Source organism: Colius striatus, chromosome 2 (assembly GCF_028858725.1).
Source record: "Colius striatus isolate bColStr4 chromosome 2, bColStr4.1.hap1, whole genome shotgun sequence".
In the NCBI taxonomy this organism is placed as follows: Eukaryota; Metazoa; Chordata; class Aves; order Coliiformes; family Coliidae; genus Colius; species Colius striatus.
Window position 1 is genome coordinate 16,659,512 of NC_084760.1, and position 25,035 is coordinate 16,684,546.

Consider the following 25,035-nt stretch of genomic DNA (forward strand, 5'->3'; position numbering starts at 1 on the left):
ACAGAGATATGGAAAATGTAGATTAAAACTGTTTTCAAAGCAGATCTTCCAGCAATGTGTGGACTATGCTAAACTACAAACCACAAGCTAAATTTCTTTAGCACTTTAAATTCACAGGTGAAAAAGCAGCTCTCATTACTCACAGGAAAGGTGTAGCTATTCCAAGTTAGACATCAAAATTCATCATCTGGTGGCAGAACACTGCAACTTTAACTGAGCACTGAAGTACCGTGGCACTGTCACTAACCAGTTGTTTGAATTCAGAAATGCTGAACACATTTACATCTCAATTCAGGATGCTGACACATGAAAAACGTGTCTAAGTGGAGGATAAGCACACATAGTCTACAGAAGAAAAATGAGTAAGAGACAACTTGCTCTTACAGTAACAATGTCTTTGAAGAACAGCACTGTAAATAATATTCATAACCATCTGAAGACAGTGGCAGGAGATAAAGTCAAATGTGTTACTATTAAACATCCCTAACTTCTGTTACAAATAGTGCTAAAACTGTCACTGGTGTTCCCCACCTCCCACCTACACAAACTGTTGAGCATCAGGAAAAGACAGATCAAAATCACAGTAGCAGGACATCACATATTCTGACTGTCCATCTAGATCCGATAACATCACTACTAGAAAAAAGCAGCATGTAATGCTTTAAGTGCATATGAAAATGTTTCAAGAGAACATTGTCATCTGCCCCACTGATTTTCATTTCAGTTCCCTGGAACAAGCTTGTTGATAAAAGTATTACAAGGTTATTTTTATAATGATTATTAGAAGCAAGCTGAATAGACCTTTCAGTAATAAACCTAATAAATTAACTAGCTGCCTGTTGTGCAAACAGAAAAAAGTCATTATGCTAAAGGACTTAAAAAATAACAGACAACATGTGAAAAGAAATATAAATCATAGAATCATAGAATGGTGGGGGTTGGAAGGGACCTTAAGAGATCAACTAATCCAACTCCCCTGCAGAAGCAGGGTCATCTAGATCAGGTCGCACAGGAACATGTCCAGGAGGGTCTTGAAGACCTCCAAGGAAAGAGACTCCACAACCCCTCTGGGCAGCCTGTGCCAGGGCTCCCTCACCTCACAGTGAAATCGTTTTTTCTTATATTTAAGTGGAACTTTTTGTGTTCCAGCTTCACCCCATTACCCCTTGTCCTGTTGCTAGCTACTGTAGAAAAAAGGGATGTCCCAACCTTCTGACACCCACCCTTTAGATATTTATAAATGTTAATAAGATTTCCCCTCAGTCTCCTCTCCTCCAGACTAAACAGCCTCAGTTCTCACAGCCTTTCCTCGTACGAAAGATGTTCTATACCCCTGATCATCTTGGTGGCCCTGTGCTGGACTCTCTCCAGAAGTTCTCTGTCCCTCTTGAGCTGAGGAGCCCAGAACTGGACACAGGACTCCAGATGAGGCCTCACCAGGGCAGAGGGCGAGAAGAACTTCCCTTGACCTTCTGGCCACACTGTTCTTGATGCATCCCAGGATGCCATTGGCCTTCTTGGTCTGAGGGCACATTGCTGGCTCATATTTAGCTTATTATCAGTGAGGGCTCCCAGGTCTCTCTCTGCAGAGCCGCTCTTCAGCAGTTCGACCCCCAGCCTGTACTGGTGCATGGGGTGCAAATAGGGAAGCACAGTGACACAGACAAAAAACTATTTTGGGAAACTGGTTTTGTGCAAAGATTTTGACCACTGGCCTTCTTGTGCCACAACATCCAGCTACTCATGTTTAACCCCAGGTGCTCTTTTCTCAAAGGTGCTTTCTAGACAGCTGGCCCCCAGCCTGCACTGATGTATGGAATTATTCAGCCCCATCTGGAGGACTTTGCATTTTCCCTTAACTTGATGAGATTCCTCTCAGCCTGTTTCTTCAGTTCAACTAGTTCTCTCCAAAGACCAGCACGGTTCTCCAGTGTTCTGACTATTCCCTGCACTCTATTATCACACAAAAACTTGCTGAGAAGTGGCTGATAAGCCACTCTGTCTAGGTCATTAATAAAAACACTAAACTACTGACCCAGTATCAATTCACAAGGAATGTTACTCATCATGAGCTCCAAGTTGAACTTTGCACCACTCACAAGAATGATCAGCCTAATCATTCAACCAGTTTTCCACTGAACTCATTCTCCACTGCTGCAGTCCACATTTCACCCATGCTACGTTAGGTTTCCCTTTGTATTTATAGAATATCATTACTGCAGAGCCCAAATCTAACTGGAGCTTTTATGAGCTAAGATGACAAAAGAGCCTGACGCCTTGCTATCTCAGACTGTCGTTCTCACAGGTTCCAAACAATTACATTTCTTTTACTCATTTTGTCACACAATACTCACCTATCAGTCACTATTTGGGAACAAATCCCCATCATCTCACTAGTCACAGAATCACAGAATCTTATAGGTTGGAAGGGACCTCAAAAGGTCATCTAGTCCAACCCCCCTGCCAGAGCAGGACCACTTAGAGTGGGTCACACAGGAACTCGTCCAGGTGGGTTTTGAATGTCCCCAGAGAAGGAGACTCCACAACCATGCCTTATTTGAATGTTACAACAAATTAAAATCTAAAAGTAAAGAAAATAAGTCTTGCTTTAAAGGGTCACTTAGGAGAACAGCATGGTTAGAACAGAGAGTCTGTAAACTTGATCTTGAGTGAAATACTACGAGAAATTTTGGCTGCACTGAGCCTGCATTACGGATTGGTTTAGATCAGCAGAGTGGCTCTGAGGCACTTCCCCCAATGACTCTGTTTTGCTGCCCTCTAGTTTAGTTCACTGAAAGCTTTCTATGTATACAACCTAGATATCTCCTGGAGAAAGCTAAACCACAGGCTCTAATCTACATAACACAAAATGCACTTCAACCCCTGCAGGGACAAAAGAGGTCTGAACCAATTACTGGTATGAACAACTTAAAAATACACTCATGATGCAAAACATCTGCTCCAGAGGACAAAATTAAATCTAGTCTGAAGTAATCCTGGAACCACACAGATATAGAGATGTCAACAATGCTTATAGCAATTCTTTCCTGAAGTATCAAATTAATTGTTAGTGTAAACATAGTTGTGCTTTTGACAATAATGTCACTACAGATACAGACACAAGAAAACATGTTACAGTTGAATGCAACAGCTAGTGGATTCGAATAGTTATAAAACTGTAGGAAGAGATAATAATGGTTTTGATTGGATGTTAGAATATGTGCACTACACACAAAGGGGGAGAGGTGGGGAATGTGCCACAAATTTAAATGAGCAAGTTGATCGAGTTCATATTTAATAAGAGACAAAAGACCAACATCTAAAAATACACCAGGCTGAACACTCTGACTGATTCAAAGCACAGGACAAAGTTGTTAAGAAAAACAACTAAAAACTGGTTAGAAGGAAATTTTGGTTGGAAACAAAACACCTCCAATAAGCAAAAGAGTGAGAAGCTGAACTCATTCTCCAAACAAACATTTTGAATAAAAATCTACGAAATTTTAAGAAGGTGTTTGATGAGCTTGATGTGATTACTTGTAATAGTCAATACTTTTATTTTGCACCATTCAGAAGGTCATTGTGCTTCTATCTCTGTGAGACTGCCACCTCTAAACTGAGCGAGGATGAATGCACACAATCCAAAACAAACCCGGAATACAATCGATTCTATACCTGACTTTTGGTGAGAGAAATCATGCAAAAAACAGAAGTAGTTCAAAACCAGAAGGCTAATAATGATACTAAAGATTTCCTTTTCTGCTGATTTAATCCATCATCCAAGAGCAGCTCTGACAATATAAATATTACATCCTGCCCCCACTAAATACAAAGGCAGTTCCCTAGAAAAATACTAGAACTTATCCAAATTGACAGACATTATTGCAATAGTCAGATGACTCAGTCTTTTTGAATTTTTCTGGAAGCTGCCTCTCCTTCCCATCATTGCTTTCCAAGGGACATGTGCCCAAAGCTAAAGGTTCAGCATGAAGCCAGAGAGGTAGTCTCTACTCGTGTCACTTTTCTCATTATGTCAGCATTTCACCTTGAACTTGATCTGTGAATTTACTGTTTTTTAAAGACTTAGCTAAGAAGAAAAAAAATCAAGTAGAGCACTGGTAATAACATTGCTGTGCTTTGCTTCTCAACTACCTTTCTTTGGAAACATTTAAAGTGTAGGTTTAAGACAACCAAAAGACTTTCTGATCTTCAGGCTCTTCTCTATTACATGCTGCCATATTCTACTCTCTCCTTCCCCACTCATTTCAGAGATTTAAAAAGGCTACAGTTCAACAGACTGTGCTTTATTGTTGAAGTAATTAGAATATTCTCAGTGTTTTCCTAGACCTCTTAAACCTTCCTTAATCCTCCTCTTCCAATGAAGAGTGAAATTACAATCCTCCCTATAAAGGAGGGCATCATTTGTTACGTATACTTGGATCACAAATGGCAGCAAGCATAACGGGTAGTCACTTTTGTCAGTACTAGCTTCGGGTCAAATTTAGAGAAAAGCAAGTTTTAATAAAATATAGATGAAAACTAACAGTGACATGGCAAAGTGGGAGGCTAGATAGCCAAGATATGTTTTATAACAGCATTTCATGCCCTCTGTCTCCTGAGCTCCTTCCCAATCTTACCTTTTTTTTTTAATATATCACTCTTCCCCAAAATATCCACCTCAGAAGGTTAACACAAGGCAAAGGAATAATGTGCACCTCAAAGCAGGGACATTTTCCCATTACTTTGTCTTCATCAACTTACCCTGTCAAAAAACCTCAAATCCAAACAAACAAAAAAACACCCCAACTCCACTACAAACAACCCCCTGCATCTGCCTTGAATTATAACAAGCTTAAAAAACAGAATGTATTTTCCTATTACTAAAATGTTTCTAAGGGAAGTTATTCTGCAATGTTTTGGGAAAAGGATTTACCATAAATAAACACTGATATATATTCTTCTCTGTCTATAACCACTAACATAGCTTGGAAGGCATTTATCTAAAACAAACATCACAAGAACTACAACAATGACACGTATTTGTATTGCAGTCTGTTAGATGACAGAGAAGGACAATGTCTCACACTGCCAGATGATCAATAATCTTTACCAACTAGAAATTAATCTACAAATAATTACTTCCTACGTAGCCATGGAAAAGCAGGACTTCAGAAAGTAATCTGGGGACAATCAGGTAGTATGAAATCAAAGGAATGTGGAAAAAAAGCCTTCTAGAGAGAGCAGGTGGAGTAAAAGGAGAATAGGAGAGTCCGATGAGGCAGTAGGGAGCCTTCTGCAACTGTGGAGGCATAGCACAGTGTGAGGAGGAGAGAAGCTGGTGAAGTTCTCCATTGCCAAACTGAGTAAATTAACTGGAACGGCAACATTTTTAAAAGACTCAAGAGAAACATCTGTTGTATCTCAAACAAAAGGGATTACTAAAATTATGATATGTAAGGGTAAAGGCCTGGGTGAAAGCTTTCCTCTCCTCCAATTAGACCAAAAAAAAACTTTATTAGAACTCACATTTTAGGCCAAATTATTTCAGTATTTAATTCCTTGCAAGTATGTGCATTTCCAGTAAGGAATCAAATTTTTTCAAATCACTATGAAACTAGTCAGTAATACATGAAACAACACTATATGACAGCATTCATTAAGGTCTTCCCAACACCAGCCATCCACCACAGTAAAGCGTGAAATAAGGCACTACCCACCCTCTTTGAAACAAGTCCACATTGAAGAATTTGTGGAGCTCCACGGAGAATTCTACCATAGCCTGAACTTCGCTCATGTTTATGAAGATGAAGAAGTCAAAACTTGTCAGCACCTTAGTTTCTGAAAACAAACAGAAAACAAGCTTTTTAGAAAACAAAATGGAGATAACACCTATCTGGTCCTTAAAAAGAACAATGCTATACACAATTTTGCACAGCTTCCTTAAATATACAGGCCATAGGGTAAACAAGAATATAGGATGTACCAAATCCTGCCCACAATAACTTCAATCTTTGTTGTGAAGGAATCAAATGCTAACAGAGAAGTATCACAACACACCATCAGCATAATATAATCCTGGTACTTACTGATACCTACGCGCTGCAGCTCTGCTCCGGTACTTGGCTGGAGAGGGAAAAATACTGCCGACAAGGAGAAAAAGAGCATGGTCTGCTTCCAGCTCTTGTTGAAGCAGAATGACTGTGCAGGCAGCAGTGCCTCAACTCTGACATGAGGACACGGACAGCTGAATTACAGTGTGGCAAAACAGTGCAGTGAAACAACTTGATCAGGTCATGCAGGGCTTTAGATGGAGATTCCACAGGGAAGGCAGGAGTTAAGGAGTGCAACATGCCCATCCTTAGGCAACCTTTGTTAGCACTAAAGTGTTTAATTCTCACTGTCTTCTCAGTCACAGACTGGTACATTCCTGCTAATTTACAACTGCTACCGACTTCACTGAATTCTGCTGTTTTGCCTTCAACAATATCAACTAGATTAATAAAACAGGCTACAACTTCTGCAAATGCTTGTCCTCCCATTTCCTAGTTCCAGAAAGCATTGTCTGTTTTGAGGAAAAATTAAGCCAAAAACCCTAAACCAGACTATCCTTCATGCACATTAATCCATCTTCTAGGTCTAATAAAGAAGCAGTAAATATAAAAAAGATTGCCTGGCTGGAGATGTAATGCACTATGGTTTGGGTTTTTTTGTTTCTAAAAGATTGAACATGCTTTTGGGTGTTTGTCAAGCAACAGACAGTACTACTGAGGCTGAAATAGAGTAGCTGGTGGAAAAAAAGTCATCACAACAGCAGGTATCAGTAATCTGAAAGCAAAGTTACCTCTAGGGACTACCTCTAGCCTACCAACTAAGTTATCTTGGCATATGACTGAAGATATGGTTTACCCTTTTGTACTCATGCTAGAGGAGCTGGAAGACCTCAAGCACCACAGCACAGGCCTAGATTTTTAACGATAAATGAAAGTTAATTCTGACTTTGGTTTAACTCTGCATGTGCTTTACAAAAACACAGCAACAGTACACTACTTGAGGAACAGGGGAGATTTTGTCTGTTTTTGTCTGTTAAGCTCCATTATGACAATATGAAGAACTCAGATCAAAAGCTCTTACTGCAAGATCAAGACAACAGCATCTCGATGATGCCGTTAACCCAGCTTGTCTACAAAATCCTATGCTGATTCCAATTCCAAACAAGAGACTTCAATAGATTAATTGAATAATGCCACAAGTTTTACTACAGTATGCAGCATCAGAACAGCCACTAATAACCTACAGGGCTTTGCAATGATTGCCTCTTCCTCTGCTTTGTCTATAAAGATCACTAAGGACATCCCTACACAGTCCTAAAGTGAGTTCTGAACTTTAATTCTCTGGGGTTTCCATACTTCATTATTACATGCACGTCATCTATGAAAATGCAAGCATATCATAGAATCATAGAATGGTAGGGGTTGAAAGGGACCTTTAGAGATCATCTAGCCCACCCCCCCTGCAGAAGCAGGGTCACCTAGATCAGGTCGCATAGGAACATGTCCAGGCGGGTCTTGAAGACCTCCAAGGAAGGAGACTCCACAACCCCTCTGGGCAGCCTGTGCCACTGCTCCGTCACCCTCACAGTGAAAAAAGTATCTTCTGCAAATGGCACCTCATCTGCCAGTAAGCAGAGATTCAGAGAGCCAAGACCCACTGTAACTCTTGGCTGCTGGGCAACAAACATTGTAGACTGTGCATAAAACCTGTGATGAAACTGTCCAGTGCCTCAGAAAGGAGCCCACTTTAAAACACTCAGGAAAAAGCTAAATGACTTAGACAAATGATGCCATGGAGCAGTCTCATCCAGCTTGCATTATGCCAAACTGCTTCTGCTCAACTATCAACAGTGTTTGGAAAAGTGGCACTCATGCCACAGTATCAACTGCCAAAGCAGTAAGAAATATTGAGCCACAGTTCACAAAAAAATTGCATCCAGAAGGCAATGCTGGATGCCACCACAGGTACTCAGGACTGCAGTCTATCAGCTGACCTTTGAGGATGGTCTTTTCTTTGCCAAACATCACCTTGTTCTACATGCACCTTTAACCTGGGTGAAGGGGAGCATTCACTGCCCTGGGCTGACATAAATCAAATCACTACTTTGCAGTCAGAGCCTTTCACATCAGTGCCAAGGAAAACAGCCCTCTTTGAACTACATAATAGAAAGTGTTATGCACTGATTAAACATTTTAAAGGAGAAACTCAGACTTGGACAATGACTTTCAGTGCTGTATGCTAATCATGTAAAAGCCAACAAAAAAAGTTGAACTGACACAGAAGTATTTAATTTTTATAGATTCCATTCAAATGCGCAACTTAACTTCAGGGACTATCTTCAATGACATTAGATGTCTATAATCCATTTCAATACTTAATGAGTTTATTGTTGTATTTTAAAACACTTAATTAGCATTCAGAAACCTAGCTATTGAACTGTTTGTTCTATCTGCCTGTTAAGAAGCAGAAAAGCAGAGAATTTCTCTGCCTATAAGCAACAGAGGTTAGTGCAGCATATAAACGTGTATCAGATGTTCTGATAATAAATGAGCACACCTTAATATACAGACTAGAACAGAGAGTTTCATAACTTTTGGTAGTTACTTAACATTTACAATAAAAATAGCATTTTAAAAAAAATATTTAAGCACTGAATATTTAAGACTGAACATCTCCAATAGTGAAAACGTCAGTTAAAGCCATCCAATCCCATACAGAGGGCCAACACTTTCCTTCACACTTCTGGGGGTTTGTTTATTTATTTTCTTAAGTTGGAAAATGTCCTACGTATCCCAGCTAGTCCACACTGCCCTCACATTTCTTTAGTTATACAAACTGATCTTTTCTGAGGCTGCAATACAAAATGGATTGCAGGATACCAGACTTTAAAAAGAGCACCAGAAGGGAAAAAACATTTGTCAATTTTTTCTAAATTTATCATTTTAGTGACACTTCATAGCAGCTGCATCAGAACATCTGGCAGTGCAATGAAAAGACAGATGGAGGTGCACAGAAACCTTCTAAACCAGAGAAATTTGCTCTCAGAGAAATATTTGTGTAACAGTGACATCAATCTAGCTACTTGTATGGGGCACAGCAATATAATGCTAAGAAACAAAACTACAGTACATTCCAAGAATGTCTTACCTCCACTGGTAAATACTTCATTTTAGTATGTTAATTAACCAGTCTTCCAGTTCTTCACTAGTGCTGTCAAAAACATGCTGCTTGAACTAAAAAAGAAACAAAGAAAAAAATGTTTTACTAAGAGCAATATCTCTAGAACTTTCCAGTTTGTCATTCTCTTTTCCTGCATTGGAATAGCAGCCCCTATCATGTCCTCTCATGTACCTCCTCATACATGTACCGCCTACCAGCCTGCTCCAATCTGTCCTCCATTCCTCCACTGCAGGTTCTGCAAGTGTAGCAGCCTGGTACCTATTTTTCCAAAAGAAAGTAAGAATCATAAGGCTTCTCACAAAGCCCGTGCTCTGGCAAGGCTGACATTGTCATGTTCTTCTGTTTTCACCGAAGAATTCTAAAATCCAGCTCCCAGAGGACTCCATTACACCCACAACCACCCTACAGCCTCCCCAGTCTCCAAAGACTCTCATTTCACCAGCACCAGCAGGGAGGAGGTAGGAGGATATTCTGGCCTGAGTCATCAAATAGAGCTCATGTCCCCACGCAGTCCTACATAGCTTCCAGGGAGGAGAAAACTTACAAGAATAGGTCACATGAAATGATCCCAGTAAATCTCAGGTCCCTTCTCCTCAAGAGACAAAATTCAGGGGACAAGGGCAACAGCCCTAAGGCCGACAACTCACTTTCACAGAGGGTAAATATTACAGGTAGGTCAATGCCACCTAATGTTCTGAAACTCTCCTCTGAGCTCCTGATAAACCACCACCATAAAATTGTGTTAAGAATTAGTCCATCTCCCCTGTATTTTTAAACCATAAGGGTATTTTTTAAAAAAAGCCTTAAAAATAACCAAAGTCTTCACTTTATCTGACAATCTTTAGATTTTGAACACAAACAAAGGGGAATGCTTACTTATCCCTCCTTAGAGGAACCTTGCATCCTTTCTATAGGATCTATCTATCACAGATTGTGCAGATAAACCACAAAATTGAACTGGTTTTGTCTTAGCTTCAGAGAGAAGAAAACACAGAAAATGGAGCATAAAAAATAATCTTTTTTTTTAAATAGAAATCACTTATGCATGTCGTGTGATATTACATCTTTTGACACCACAATTATCAATCCTGTCCCAGTAAAATCCTGACACCACAACTCTACATCAAAATGGCACTGACATTTATTCCATTTGTTTAACAATGCAATACAGCCTGTGTCATACCAGTTCTGTTTTCAAAAATAATTTCTCTTTAAAAGAGCAAGAGAGAGAATATTGAATATTGAGTAGCTGAATTTTATCTAGCCTTAGATTTAATATATTATGTTCAGTGGAAGACAAAAGCAAAATTACAGAATCCTAAAAATACAACAAAATGCTTGTTTTCTCCAGTTCTGTTCTAGCTGCTCATTCACCACAGTCTTCAGGTAAGTTTTTCCTTCTAACTTGCTGCAGGAGCTTTGTACACCATCATCCCTGACCTTTTTTCCCCCATCCTCTTCTCCTTTATGCTCAAAGATCCAGCACCTGCCAACACAAATTCAGCCATCATCTCTCTCTGTGATGATGACTCACAGGATTGTCTCCTCACCTGAGAACTGTCTTTAATTCCAATTTTAGCTGTTTCTTCGACATGGCCTTCAGCTGAAAGTCAACGTGGTAAAAACCAGAGTTCTTCACCTTACCTGCAAGGCTATTCCTAATACCTGCTTTCTGACTTTACATAATAGCCCAATCTGACTGTAAACCTAGACAGTATTTTTCCTTTAGCTTTCTCTAGGTTCTCAGACTTTGGCAAGACTATGCACAAGACCTGCCAAATTTTTCTGCATGTGATTAGAAATATGTCCCATCTATCTGTACAGCCAAAACTCATCCAAGCTAATATCCTCCTCTGTTTTAATTACTCTGAGGCTTAAAAAGCATAATTCACAGCATGTATTAGTTCAGCATGGTGCTGTAAAGAACCAGCCTGTTATTTTGATCATTTCACCCCTCTCTGCCCTAGACTACCTGCACCAAGCATAACCCTTCTGTCCTCCTCTGAAATCCCTTTACAGCTATGCTTGGTATCAGTGTTGTGGTTGAAGATTAGAGCTTCCCTGTGCTACAAGTAACCCCTGGCTCCCTGTAATTAAAAAGGTGAGAGGGTAGAAAAGAAATGCTAATTAAATTTTGGATTGCATAATCATTATCTTGTTAAACAAGGAAACAAACAAACAAGGAAATAGCCCTTTAAGTGGAGATATCTAGGATGCTTCATTTAAGTCATGAATGCAATTTTTAAAAGGCAATATGACCACTGCTCAGAAAAAGGCAACAAAATAAACTGCTCTGCAGCAGGATTTATTCATTAAATTCTTTTTAAAGCTCCATAGTTATGAATAATTACGTGAGCAACTATATTTAAGTAGTTGTGGTTACTTACAAACAAAAACCTAATTTCATGGGCTCAGGGCAAAACTCAACTATTACCAATTTCTTCTTGCCTGGTTTTCTAAGCCTAGATTACTTCCCAGACAACCATTACAAGGTTTGATTCACCATTTTTAACAAAGCTAATGCAAGATATCTGTGACATTTCAAATGGGCTAGATAAACAACCAACTTAAGCATTAAAATTCCAATATTCCTACTTTTTGCTTTAAATTTAGCAGCAATATCTGGCCCTCTATGCAGCACATCGATAAAAACAACACACTTCTTTGAGCTGACAACTTGATTATTCCCACCGAGAATGAAAGTCATTAATACATTGCATTTCTTCCTTTTTTCCTCCCCTATTAATAGAACACGTATTTGATAGTGAATTCATTTTGAACATTTATTAGGCTTTTTGCCTTCCACCTCAGCATTGGTCTTTGTCTGTCTGACAAATGACATGGCATTTCTAAGCTTCCTCATTAAAAAGTTGAACATGAAAAGCTCTGTGAGCAGCGCAGTTAAAAGCTGGCTTTCCTACGGATGTGTCCTCTCTCCACCACAACATCCCTGTACCTTTCAAGGCCCCTTGACTTGGCAAAAGATCGCAAATCCCGCAGGTATGATGAAGCTACATCCACAGCAACCGGCCAGCTGCTGTAAAAGGGACTTCTGACTTCTGTATTTTTCCTCCCACTAAGTTCAGTGTCTTCCCTATTCAGCCACCAGTTTACACTAAACAAAAACTTCAGATCCCTCCTCCTCTTCCACAGCAGGCTGAATTGAGCAATGGTTTCAACGGTAACTTGCAAAGGCAGAAGAAATAGAACATGAGCAAAACAAACCAAACATTTTATTTGCCTTTTACAAAGACTTCCCCAAAAAAGAAAGCCCACATTTTAAAAGACATGATTAAAAGGGCATGAAATAACTGGCACAAATGTGACTGCCTTTGAGTCAGAACCAGCAAAATACAGCATTTTGATGAAAAGCAGTGGCAGTTCAGGGTATGTGCTACTGCATTAAGCCAGCCCTTTGACCCACTTCAATCCCATGTACAGTGTGAGTGAGAAAATTGAACCAAACACTACTACACTCTGATGCTAAGAACCAACAAGAGAGAACAACGTAAATCAGCAGTTAAGCTGCCCGTTCACCATCAAGGCACCTTAACAACACTGATGGAAATAAAGGTAAGTACCCCTAACTAAAGCAGAATTAATGTATGTAGAAATGCATCTGTCAGTTAATTAGCTGATTATGTATTTTGTTTGTAATTTTCAATTAATGCAATCAATCTACCTTTTCCTAACAATCTATTCAGGAGAGCAGGACATGGGGAAAAGAGAAATTAAGTGTTTACTCAATTAAAAGTCTTCTGGAACATTACATAAAAAGCATTTCATGATCATGCAGTAAAATATTTTTTAAAAATGCAAGCTGTAGTATTTTGATTTAAAGAACAAATTGTATAGCTTAATACATTCACCTTCTCCTACTCTCAAGAATTTATGAAAGATGCAGTAGGTAAGAACAAATAAAATAGGAGATAGAACTTATTTAAATTATTTGTTTTGCCCAACTGAACAAGTTCTTCATAAAATGTCTTGGTATACATAAAATCAAACTCATTTTCCTACTTTCACGAAAGCAGAAAGTGGTATCTCTTGGAATTCCATGTCCCAAACAATGTTATTAAATGAAAAATAACTCACATGGATGGATGAATTCAGCATTAAAATGGCTGCAATGACTGTTAATGTCATTAATCTGTCACATTTTATAAGAAGAGTGTCCAAAAGAAAGTTGTTGTAACTTCTCTTCCACCTCAAACTTATTGTAAAAAAAAATAAAGCTTTGATTTAAGAGAAATTAAACATAAATCTAACTGTACATGCTCAGTAAATTATTTTTAATAGGTAATAATTCCATATTATTGCCCTCTGTATATAAATCAGCACAATTTACAGAGTTGAGTCATTGTTCCAGTATCTGCTCTGAGGTCATACTTTGATAAGACAGTAAATACAGTTCAGATTAGATAGACTGATTTTTGTACTGGAAGGCCTTACATGCAGAATCACAGGCAGAATCTTAAGGTTTGGAAGGGACCTTGAAAGATCATCTAGTCCAATCCCCTGCCACAGAAGGGCCACCTAGAGTAGGTCACACAGGAACTCATCCTGGTGGGTTTTGAATGTCTCCAGAGAAGGAGACTCCACAACCCACCTGGGCAGCCTGTGCCAGTGCTCCCTCACCCACACAGTGAAGAAATTCTTCCTTGTATTTCTTTGGAACCTCTTACGTTCCAGTTTGTACCCATTGCCCCTTGTCCTATCACTAGACATCACTGAGAAGAGCCTGGCTCCATCCTCCTGACACCCATCTTTTACATATTTGTAAACATTAATGAGATCACCCCTCAGTCTCCTCTTCTCCAAGCTAAAGAGCCCCAGCTCCCTCAGCCTTTCATCATAAGGGACATGCTCCTGTCCCCTATGATGCCCCTACCATTTTATGATTCCATGATTCTATGATCTTGGTGGCCCTGTGCTGAACTGTCTCCAGCAGCTCCCTGTCCTTCTTGAACTGAGGGGCCCAGAACTGGACACAATATTCCAGATGTGGTCTCATGAGGGCAGAATAGAAGGGGAGGAGAATCTCTCTCAATTTACTGCCCACAGCCCTTCTCATATACCCCAGGATACTATTGGCCTTCTTGGCCATGAGGGCACAGTGCTGGGTCATGCTCATCCTGTTGTCCACCAAGACCCCCAGGTCCCTTTCCCCTACACTACTCTCTAAGAGTTCATTCCCCAACCTGTACTGGTACAAGGGGTTCTTCTTTCCCAGATGCAAGACTCTACACTTGCCTTTGTTGAATTTCATTAGATTTCTCCCTGCCCAACTCTCCAGCCTGTCCAGATCTTGTTGAATGGCAGCACAGCCTTCTGGTGTGTCAGCCACTCCCTCCAGTTTAGTGTCATCAGCAAACTTGCTGACAGTGCCCTCTGCTCCCTCAGCAAGGTCATTAATGAATAGATTGAACAATACCAGTCCCAGCACCAGCCCCTGAGGGACTCCACTAGTATATCAAATAGTTAACTGTCTTTCCTCCCACAGTAGGCACTAAGTCAGTGCAAATGATATATTATGTACTCTTATTAACTTAGGAAATGTGACAGTTTACCTGCCTGCCTGAAGTTACATTAGAAGATAATCTGATAGTAAATCTGATCCAGGACCTATGGTCACAAAACCGCTTTCTTTGTAGTTCCTATACTATTACCTGTGGTGATAGGCTGGATGGGCCAACATGAAAAAAACAGTGACTCTGCTAGCACTTTCATACAGATAGATTTTAGAAACATATGGAGTACTGTATCAAAGCCCATTTTATTTTCAACACTTCATATTAACAAACTAATACAAAGTCAGCTGATTCAGGACTGGCTTTACAGTACTACATCTTTAAAACCACAATCCTTGATTTCACATTTTTTCCTTGTGGTTTTGTTTCCATTTTCCTTCCATTTTAACAAAATAAATGAAGACAAGCATTATAGCACCCAAATTTAGGTTAAAAGATTGGTTCTTTCATTTTCAGTATAAATAAAATCTAATCACTCTGGAAATATAGAACATTGTTTTCATCTTCTCATCATGTCTGACCACTGCCTTTACTCAATACCTGCCAGGGAATTATAGATTCTCATTTCGTCCTTTCCTTGTTCATGATTTTCTGACCTTAGGTCTTCCAAGACTCTCCCTGCAACTCTTCTGCTAACACAAAGTATACATTAATTGTACAGTCAAATCCATAACATTCTATTACAAAGTGCAATTTAGCCATAGTTATATCACACAAGTGTAAAGTTGAAGGACAATTACGCAGACTACTAGTGCAATCAACAACCTAATGCAGCCATGAGAAGGTATTTCAGAATGTGCATTAAAGCTTTTCAAAGACATATTGTAGCAAATAAACATCTGCACGTCAGTTTCATGCAAGACTTTCAAGCTTCCCCTGCTTGTTTATCTTCATACTGGCCAGGTGAGGAAGAGTCATCCCTTTCTCTGCAACCTCAGGTGGCACTTCCAGCACCTCAGCTCCAAATCTTAGAGCACTGAGTTGAAACACATCTAACTTAAACATTTACCTAGTCATTTCCAAACCCAGCAAAGTACTGAATTTTAATGCTCTATCTTCAATGTTATCCTTGATGGATCCTTGAAATTCTTCACTTAGAGAGTTGTCACACACTGGCACAGCCTGCCCAGGGAGGTGGAGTCACAATCCCTGAAGATATTTATAAGATGCATAGATCAGGTGCTGAGAGACACGGGTAAGTGGTTGGACTTTATGATCTTAAAGGTCTTTTCCCATTGAAATTATTCTATGATCTATGATTCTATGATTCTATGTCCCCCATTCTCTTTTCTACCACTGAAGCCTGGAGCAAATCAGATCTGACCCAATAGTTTTTAGCAGGAAAAAAACACCAAAACCAACCAACCAACATCCCCCAAAATTAAATAACTCTCTCCTTTCCTTTCCTTGCTTTAGAAGAGAAGGGACTAAACAGTATGTAGAGGACTGTGAATGCTTTTTGATTGCCAAATGCTCAGCAAAGGAAGTTTCTGAATAAGCAAGTGTCAAGTAAAGAAGATACTGATTAGCAGTGGTGGACAACTGGGATGAAGAAAGTGAGCAGAGCTCAGCTATAGGAAAAATTAATCTCAATAAGCATGAGAAAAAGCCACATTATATATTATTAGCAGTAAAATCTTTGAAGGCTTTCCCTCTGCTACTCTTGGAGACTTGCTCCTACCCACCCCATGACCAACCATCTCTGCAACTATGTTGACAGTTGTGGGGGGCAAAAAAAACCACCACCACCAAAATAAACCTTTACACTATTTTGGAGGTCACTTACTAAGTTTTTTGGGTTGTGTTTCTGTTTGACTGGTTGGGTTTTTTCTACTTAAACCACAACACTTCACTGATTTAAACGCATCATGGCTCCACAAACAGCTGCACTGATACATCTGAACGAGTACACCAATATAAACATCTAACCCTGAAGAAGTCAGCATGGGCTCAGCAAAAATTTAAGCCAACTCTGCCTACAAAACTATACAGTCTTCCATTCTAGAAACGGCTTCAGAAGTTTCTGCCCCAGGTGATCATTCCTGTCTTCACAGCATCAGTACATCGCCCCCACAATGCTGCCAACACAGTGCTCGTGGGACAGCGTTTTAAAATGAATTAGTTACCATTTTAAAGTAATCTATTTTTGCAGAGCTTGATCAGATCACTTCCTTATCCTGTTTCAAAGCACAACTCCACAAATAGCAGTGCCATTGTAGCAATGGGGAAGAGAAGGTGAGCAGCAGCACGACACAGCAGTTCCTCTGGCTCACTCAGCACACACAACTTTTTAAGCCACTGCCTCGGCGCAGCAAATCAGAGTGGTTTAAGTGTCAGGGCAAGAAAAACTGCCCTGTCTTGTGGCCATTCCTCCACTCCTTCCTTACATTCAATTTAAAAGTAGAAAGAGGAAGGAGACAGTACTGCTCCCTGTCCCAAGAAGTACACAGCTCTGGAGTCCAAGAGCCAGCCCAATCTAACCTCTTGCCTGCTCAGCAGAGCATGCCCTGCTCCCTCCTTGCAGGTCCAGCTTCTCAGGGAAGCAGCTACTCACCTGGGACCTTCCCTGGCCACCCAAACCAGGGATATTTAATTCCTGAAGGAGGCACGTCCAAGAGTCTGGAAAGCCAAACAGCTTCCAGGAGCTCTTTGTCCTGACAGGTCCAGAAACATGCTCTGCTCACAGATTGACTGACTGACAGATCTGGTGTTGGGAGACAGAAACAATTTTTGCTGAGGAAGGGCTCTTCTACTCCCTGTCACAAAGAAAGAGAGAGACTGGGCCACCCTGGTCACCACAGTCTGTTTCAACTCCATGCCCACCTGAACTCCACAGGCTGCAGCCCTCACAGCACTGGCACTGTTTCCCCTGTCACCGCAGTGCTGAAATAAAAGTTACTTCAAGAGTCTCTCAATCAAATATAATGGGCCCTACAAAATTCAAGTTTTAGTTTTGTTTGTTTTGTGGCATGAAGGCTTTAGGCCCCTCTTACCTCCTCCTTGTGTGGCATTTCACTGACAGAACAATGCTGATGTGTGAGAAGCCGCTAAAGAAACTGACACAAACCTAAAATGGCATAGCTCTGTTTCTGAAATAAAAACAAGTGTAATGATCACCTTCAGTAGCTTCAATGGGTAGACTTGAAGGGTTACATCAAAACAGAGCAGTAGACTGATTTCTGAATTAGCTTGAACCGTCACCAGTGCTATTTAAACAATTTCTGATGATGTTTTATATAGAGTAGTTTTTGTTCACTCCTTTTCTCCTACCATTTACTTGTCATATTTAGTCAGAAATTCGTGTACTAACGTTTTGTTATCATTAAATCCCTTCCATGTTGCTTTTAAATTTACTACAACTAGAACAAGCACTTAACAACCTATTAAATACAATGTAACACATCCAGGATAAAAGGACCCAACAATCAGGAACTGAAGTCATCAGGGTCTTTCCCTATTCTGCCAATAGTATACCGGGTTTGTTTTCAAACAGGTCCTTGCTCTCTCCTGTCATACCTGAGACACACAAATCGACAGCTGGTCATACTGAATAGTCATCAAAACTCATCCCTCCATCTAAACTCTGTCAGATTTTACAACTTTCACGTGTCAAAAGACAGGTACAGATTGGTTAGAGCTTCTAGTCACCAACCCAAATTTGGGACCAAATGGTTGTAGCATTAGCTGGCATTCAAATTTACTTTGGAGCAATACAACGTACTTTCCACGGAAGAGGTCATATCTTAAGAATACACAAAGTAAAACTAACAGCAGGTAAAACCCACTGGCTCAGAGCTTCTGCCCCAGCATCAAATGCTTCCATTAGAAAAAGGAGTCCAGTCTGACACGTCTGCAAACTTGTAAAGTAAATGTATGTTTTCCACTGTCTGTGCCACCTTGTTGGTCACTTCAAATATCCTCAGCACCTCAGCACATTTTTATCTGAATTACTTCACTGAGGTGAGAGGTTTTAGGTTAGAGATGCATGAAACCATAGGCCCTACAATCATCTGACAGCCCGTGTAAGCTCAAAACTTGCCCAGAAAATCTTTAAAAACACACACACACACATATATATATAAAAATATATATATGCATTTATAGAAAGCTAGATGAGCCACATATAAATAGGCAGGCAAGCAATATATACTGTAGTTTAAAAGTACTAGATACGCAAATAGCTCTACTACTAAAAGATGGCAGCATTAATTAGAATATTTAGATGGATTTTTTTTTTTTACATTGAAATATACAATCATTATGCAGAAAACTGTGAAGTGACAACTGAACTGACAGCCTGGGGAAAAAAAAAGTACTGTTTCTTTGAATAATAAGCTTGAACCTGAAGAAAAACAAATACTACCAGATTTCTCTTCTAAGTTTAACGAAAAGATATACTGCAAGCCATTTTGATTCCAAAATTTATGGGAAACTTCAGAAATCATCTACAGTATAAAGAGAGATCAGTTTACTTAATAGCTCTAAAGCTTGAACAAGCTTATCTAGCTTGACATCCTGTATGCAACAGGTAATGAGTGCTCTATGTCATGATCAGCAACAGGGACAGATTCATGAGGCTGTGACACGTGAATGAGGTTGTGATTATAGTAAGGAGAGCTACATCTGAAAAACAAGCCAGTTTATTATTTCTAAATGTCCCAAGTCAAGCGTCATCCTGCACAACTGATGAATGTTGTAGATTATTTCTTAATTCTAGGAATCTGGGGGGGTGATGTGCACAGGTTTGTCATCTTATAAATGAGATTCAGCAAATTATATGCATATGTATATGTAAACTTATATAATAAGTAAGAAATTTATAACTTTTGACTTGAAAATTAAAAATAAAGTACCTGTTTTCAGTTATCCTGGTGCAAGATGCCATTCAGAAACATCAAAATTTTAAATGTGCCTTTAGCATTTTCTATTTTTGTTCTGCTGCTTCTGCAAAGTTTCATTCTGTTGCTTGTTTCTCTGTCTGTTCTTTCCAAGAATAGTGCTGTCACCGATTTCCTGCTTGAAGTAAACAAAATTTGCTCACCTGACTTCACCCTGACCTCAAACCATGGTGAACTTATTTCCGCCCTTTCAGATTTTTTTGCTTGTATACTCTTTGTTGTATGCTCTTGTTACCACAAACATTCCATGTATTGTTCTCAGAGGAAGACAATTTGTACGACAGACCTACAAATGTCAGTGACGCTGCATTACCAACATACCAACTGCTTTTGCTAGAAATGAACACATAAATATTTAACTGCTGTGTTCATACTTCCACAGTGATGCAGTTTTCCATACACAACACTTCATGAGATGTATCCCATGAATTAGCGTGACCAAAAGGTGCTTTATGAAATTTGAGAGTAGGCCAAAATTAGCAGAAGTGTAACAAATTTAACAGCATGTATTTTGCCACACAGAAAACACAGGGTACATGAACATGGACTGAATGTAAGGACGTACTTCACTCACTGTTTTGCCTAGCTGTGGCAAAAAACCACAACAGTAGCACCACTATCACACTGTGTGTCTGAATAAATAGGTTCACAGGGACAAGAAAATGTGGATTTTGAGTGGATTTAACTGGTCAAAGTCAGCCTCTTGTGCCTGATTTAAAACAGCAAGACTGTGACTTCAAAACTCAACTGGACGAGTTCCTGTGTGACCTATTCTAGGTGGTCCTGCTCTGGCATGGGGGTTGGACTAGATGATCTTTTGAGGTTCCTTCCAACCCTTAAGATCCCACAATTCCATGACTTGAAGGTTTCTATATAGGATCCCATATCCTACATATACAGCATTCAAAGGTTGCTTTATAAACAAACTTTTTGTTTAAAAAATAATTATAAATCACATTTTCCAAGCTTTTTCACTAGGAGAGAAAAATATTTAATAATTCACAACTCAAGAAACATTAAGTTATAGCTCGTAGTTTAACCAAAAGAGAATTGATTGTGCCAGTACCTCACAAGAATTTTAGCTACAAGCTCTCTGAGCTGATGGTCTATCAGAGATACCTGATATACAGGAGCAGTCAGGCAAAACAAACAGCCATCATGAACAATTGCTGATCAATATGCAGATCCTACTCATCTATCCTATCATGAAAATTATAGCACTAGTAAGACTGTATTTTTCCACACAGAAGAAAAAAGGAGGGAGAAAACTACACACAACCAAAATGCAACTGTTCCACCTTGGTTAATGAGAGGGTACAATCTGCCAAATGTATCTTGTAGTCTGCAGGGATTGGGGGCTGAGAAAGAACAAAAGGGTTTCCAGGCAGAAGACATAAAGCATCATTTAGTAAGCAAGAACAAGAAGCATTGGTCTTTATCTGTAACATTGAAACAAGGTCAACAGTAACAAGAACTCACAACTATTTACTGTCATTCTCACACTGAGGTCCATCTTTGGTAGCAGTTTAACTTTCACATTTGTTCAGGACTGCATCCAGACAAAAAGACAGAGGCACCTGTACTGTCAGAATTATATTAATAAACATTTAGGTTCCTGCCTCCTAGGTTGGTGTAGACAGCTCGGTTCTCATCAAAGAAACAAAGTAACAGCACGGGAGTCAGTGTTTAGATAGAGCTCCCATATCTCTACCTGCAGTAGTCCAAAAACCCTGCCACTCACGGTAATCCACCTCACTCTGCCAGAATTTGCTCTCCTACTCATCTCCACAGCCAGACGGCTGTGGTATACATATCTCACCCTAATCACTTCCACCACTCTGAGAAGCTCGCACCACAACATCAGACTGAAACCTAGTGAGAGCTGAGATACCGACAGAAACATCCTGTCACAGGGTGTTCACATCATCTTAAAACCACAACAATCAAGTCCACCAGAACTTGTCAGTCTTCCTCAGTGAAGAATTGACTAGCAAAGTCAAGAGGGAACACTAGAGAGAGCAATGGATCTTCATTTTCACATCTCTCCCTGCTTGGGAACTATATTCATTAATTTAAATGGGATAAAAATGCAAGAGACAATCCGAATACTTAGCTACCTTTGGAACCCAGCTACTTCCATGGGAAACGTTAGAACCACAAAATTGAAGTGCCAGGTAACAGTTTCACATCCATCCTTTGGGCTTCAGAAAAGAAGCTTAGTGCTTCTGAAATCTGAACTAAACCTGAGGTGATATTTTTGAGGTTTTGCTCGACTTGGAACTAAATTTTACAGCAATGGAACCAAATTGGATTAACAAATGTCTTGGATTTTACAATACATTTGGAAAACTGCAGTTTGGAAAAGATTTTGGTTGCTGTGTACACGTTACTGTAACTGATGACTATTCATGCCAAACTTTACCCAGGCCAGTTGTAATGAATATAAAAGTGAAGGTAACAAATCAATCTTACTAACACTTAAGAATAAAACTAGTATTTTCACATATTATATCAGTCAACTCTTTAAAATTTTGCACCACTGTATTTCATGTAAGAGGAGTTTGAACCATTCCAAAGAATGAGCGTGAATATGTATTTTGTGATTTTTACTGATTACTGAAGGAAAGTTGAATTGACTTATGCTACTTACAGGGGAAAAACTGAGAGGCAGCAAAAGGAAAACAAGTTGGTCCATCCAAGGAAAATCTAGATGAAAATTTATAGCTGTGCTCTGACATACGAAATGCAGGTACTCAGACTGTGACTACTGGCACAGTCACATGGAAGAAAGAGAGCAAGATGAGGATTCTGTGTTTCATTCACTGAAACTATTTGCAAAGAATATGGTTCACTTCCTACAAAACAGCGTGTTCAGTTCTAATAGGCAATCAGTTATTAAACAGAACAATGAAAACTAGCTGGAGTACTTAATCTGCTCCTCCAAAACCCAGAACTCTTTCATTCTGAAAAAGTCATTTTGTTTCCACAAAACACAGTATTACTGAACCAAGTCTGGACCATGGTGGTTATCCTGCAGCAAGGGTCAAGTAGTTATTTCTTGACAATCAAAATGCTAAGGAATTTTTTTTTTTATGGACAAAAGGGTAATATATTCCCTTCCAGAATAATAAAGGTCACACCAGTAGCATTTCCTACTTGCTAGTAGCAAACTAAGACACAGTGTATGTGGATTTCAGCTCAGGCTTTGTCGGTTTGTATGACAATATTAAGCTAATTGACTGAATTCCTTCAAAAACAAAGCAAAATCTGGTAAAACAAAACAGACAATTATGTCCACTTAAAATGCAAGACTTCAAATAGAAGTTTGTCTTTCAATCAGAAAAATCCACTGCAACCAGGAGAAAGGGAAAGTGTACTTAAACACTTCAGCATAAACAACTCTTTAGTTAGAATATTAATATGATCATAAATCCCCCCGATTATATATATTTTTTAATCCATTATGTTAGGCACTTTGTCTTCAAAGTGGTATACCTGCAACATATAACCATTACATAAAGTTTTCAAAGAACTTCAATTGAAAACATTGCTTAAAATAACACAAGATAGAAAGGAAATATTATTTCCACCAGAGCGCTTACTGATCATGCAAATTCTGCCGCAAGCGTCCTAAGGTTAATTCACCCCTAATGATATCCTATGGATGGTCACAGGAGTTAGGGGCATCTGCTGAAAGCACGCACCGCCTAACAGCGATGCCCCGCCGTGCAAGCTGCTGCAACCCACGGCCGGCGTCTGGGGGAGGACGGGCTCGGCCGGAGCGAGCAGTGCCGGGCCGGGCGGGAGGGGAGCCGCCAGCGCCGCCCTCCACGCACCAGGAAATAGCTAGGAGCTATTCCTAACGCTCGGCCAGCAACTTTCCACACCGCACCAAGACATAAATAAGTAACTTGAACCCCAAGCAGCGTTTCAAACCCGGGGAGAATCCGGTATTTCTCAGGAAAGAAAGGAGGGAAAAGGCTGCGGCGCCTCTAACTGCCTCAGCACCGCGGCCGGTACTCGGCCACTTCACGGAGGAGACGAGGGGGACGTTATTCATGACCTATTTTCGGCGCCGCCTCACAGCAATATACAATCAGCAACGGCAGCGAAACGCTGCCCGAGCAAAAAACTTCCCCACAGACAAACCACCTCCCCGGCCGGCGGCAAGCGGCGGCAGCCGAGGGGCGGCGGGGAAACCTCTGTCCGCGGCGGAGGCAGCTGAGCCCCCCGGGCGGGCGCTCGCCAACCCCTCGCCCTGCCTCACCGCCCCCGGGGCCAGGCTGCCGCGAGGTTTGTAGAGCTTTCCTGCCGGGAGCGGGGGGAGCGGGGGGGGAGTTCGCCCCATACAAACAAGTCTTCCGCCCGTCATGACCGCGGCAGGCACAGGCCGGGCACGGAGGGACGCGTTTGGCGCCCACCAGCCCCAGCTCCGCGGCGGCGCGTCCCGGCCCGCCCCGCCGCTCTCCCCTACCGCCCCTTGCCTCATCGCCTCTTCCCGGCACCGACCTGGGACACAAAGGAGCAGCCGCTGCTGCCCGCCGATCGCCCGCCGTCTCCTCGCCCGCGCTCCCCGCGGAGTCCAGGCCGCGGCAGCACCGGGATGGCGTAGCGCAGGCATCCGACGCCAGCGCCTGCTGCTCCCGTAGTGGCCCGTGCCGCCGGCGCCCGCTCTGCACTGGGCGGGGAGGGGAAAGGGGGGGGGAGCGCCGGGAGCCGGCCGCGGCGGCCGAGCGCTGCTTCCTGCTCTCCGGCACCGGAGCCTGGCAGCTGCCACCGGGCTGGCTGCACCAAGGCTAGGCAGAGGCCGGCGGCGGCGAAGCCCGCGGTCGCCGCATCCCCGGCTTCTACACTGGGCTTTCCGCGCCGCCTCCGGCTCTGGGGAGTCGCCCGCGCGGCTCCCGCGGCGGCGGTTGGCAGCCGAAGCCCCGGCTCGGGCTGGCGCTCCCCCTGCTGCCCCGCCGGGCCGAGCCGCGGCTTGGGCTCCTCCTGCGCCTCCGCGGGGCCGGGTTGAGGCGGCCCTGAGCGGGCGGCGGCGGAGGGGAAAGGCCGGGAGCCCCGGGGGCGGCGGCCAGGCCAGGCCAAGGCAGGGAGAGCCGCGGGCAGGAGAGAGGGTGAAGGCGACTTGACCCACCCGAGCCTGTCCCTGGCTGCCTTCCACCCCCAGCCCCGTTGCCCCAGAGCCCCCTTCATGGCGCACTGTGTAAGGCAGAAGAGGCTTCCGTCCCGCCGGCGACTCCACCGCAGCCAGCAGTGCCCTCCCGGAACCCCCTCCCCGCCCTGGCCTGGCCAGGCAAGCCTCGGGCAGCCGCCGGACTCGGCTCCACAAGCCTGTGCGTGGAGGCAGTGGGGGACAGCGGGGAGATGAACCTAGC

General features: G+C 41.6%; 1 protein-coding gene across 2 annotated transcripts in view; it reads right to left on the reverse strand.

The window, feature by feature from the left end:
• Nucleotides 1-24,610, reverse strand: part of FAM135A (family with sequence similarity 135 member A) — an 89,255-nt gene extending 64,645 nt beyond the window's left edge. Inside the window, exons 1-3 of one of the 2 annotated variants that reach the window (XM_061989856.1) lie at nucleotides 24,170-24,610; nucleotides 9,199-9,284; nucleotides 5,718-5,838 (exon numbers count right to left, since the gene is read on the reverse strand). In XM_061989856.1, coding sequence (XP_061845840.1) covers nucleotides 5,718-5,794 — 77 coding nt within the window. In that variant the 5' untranslated portion in view covers nucleotides 5,795-5,838; nucleotides 9,199-9,284; nucleotides 24,170-24,610. Of the gene's footprint in view, nucleotides 1-5,717; nucleotides 5,839-9,198; nucleotides 9,285-23,262; nucleotides 23,391-24,169 lie in introns of those variants that run through there. The other variant, XM_061989857.1, reaches the window with a different exon arrangement.
• Between the last annotated feature and the right edge of the window lie 425 nt (nucleotides 24,611-25,035).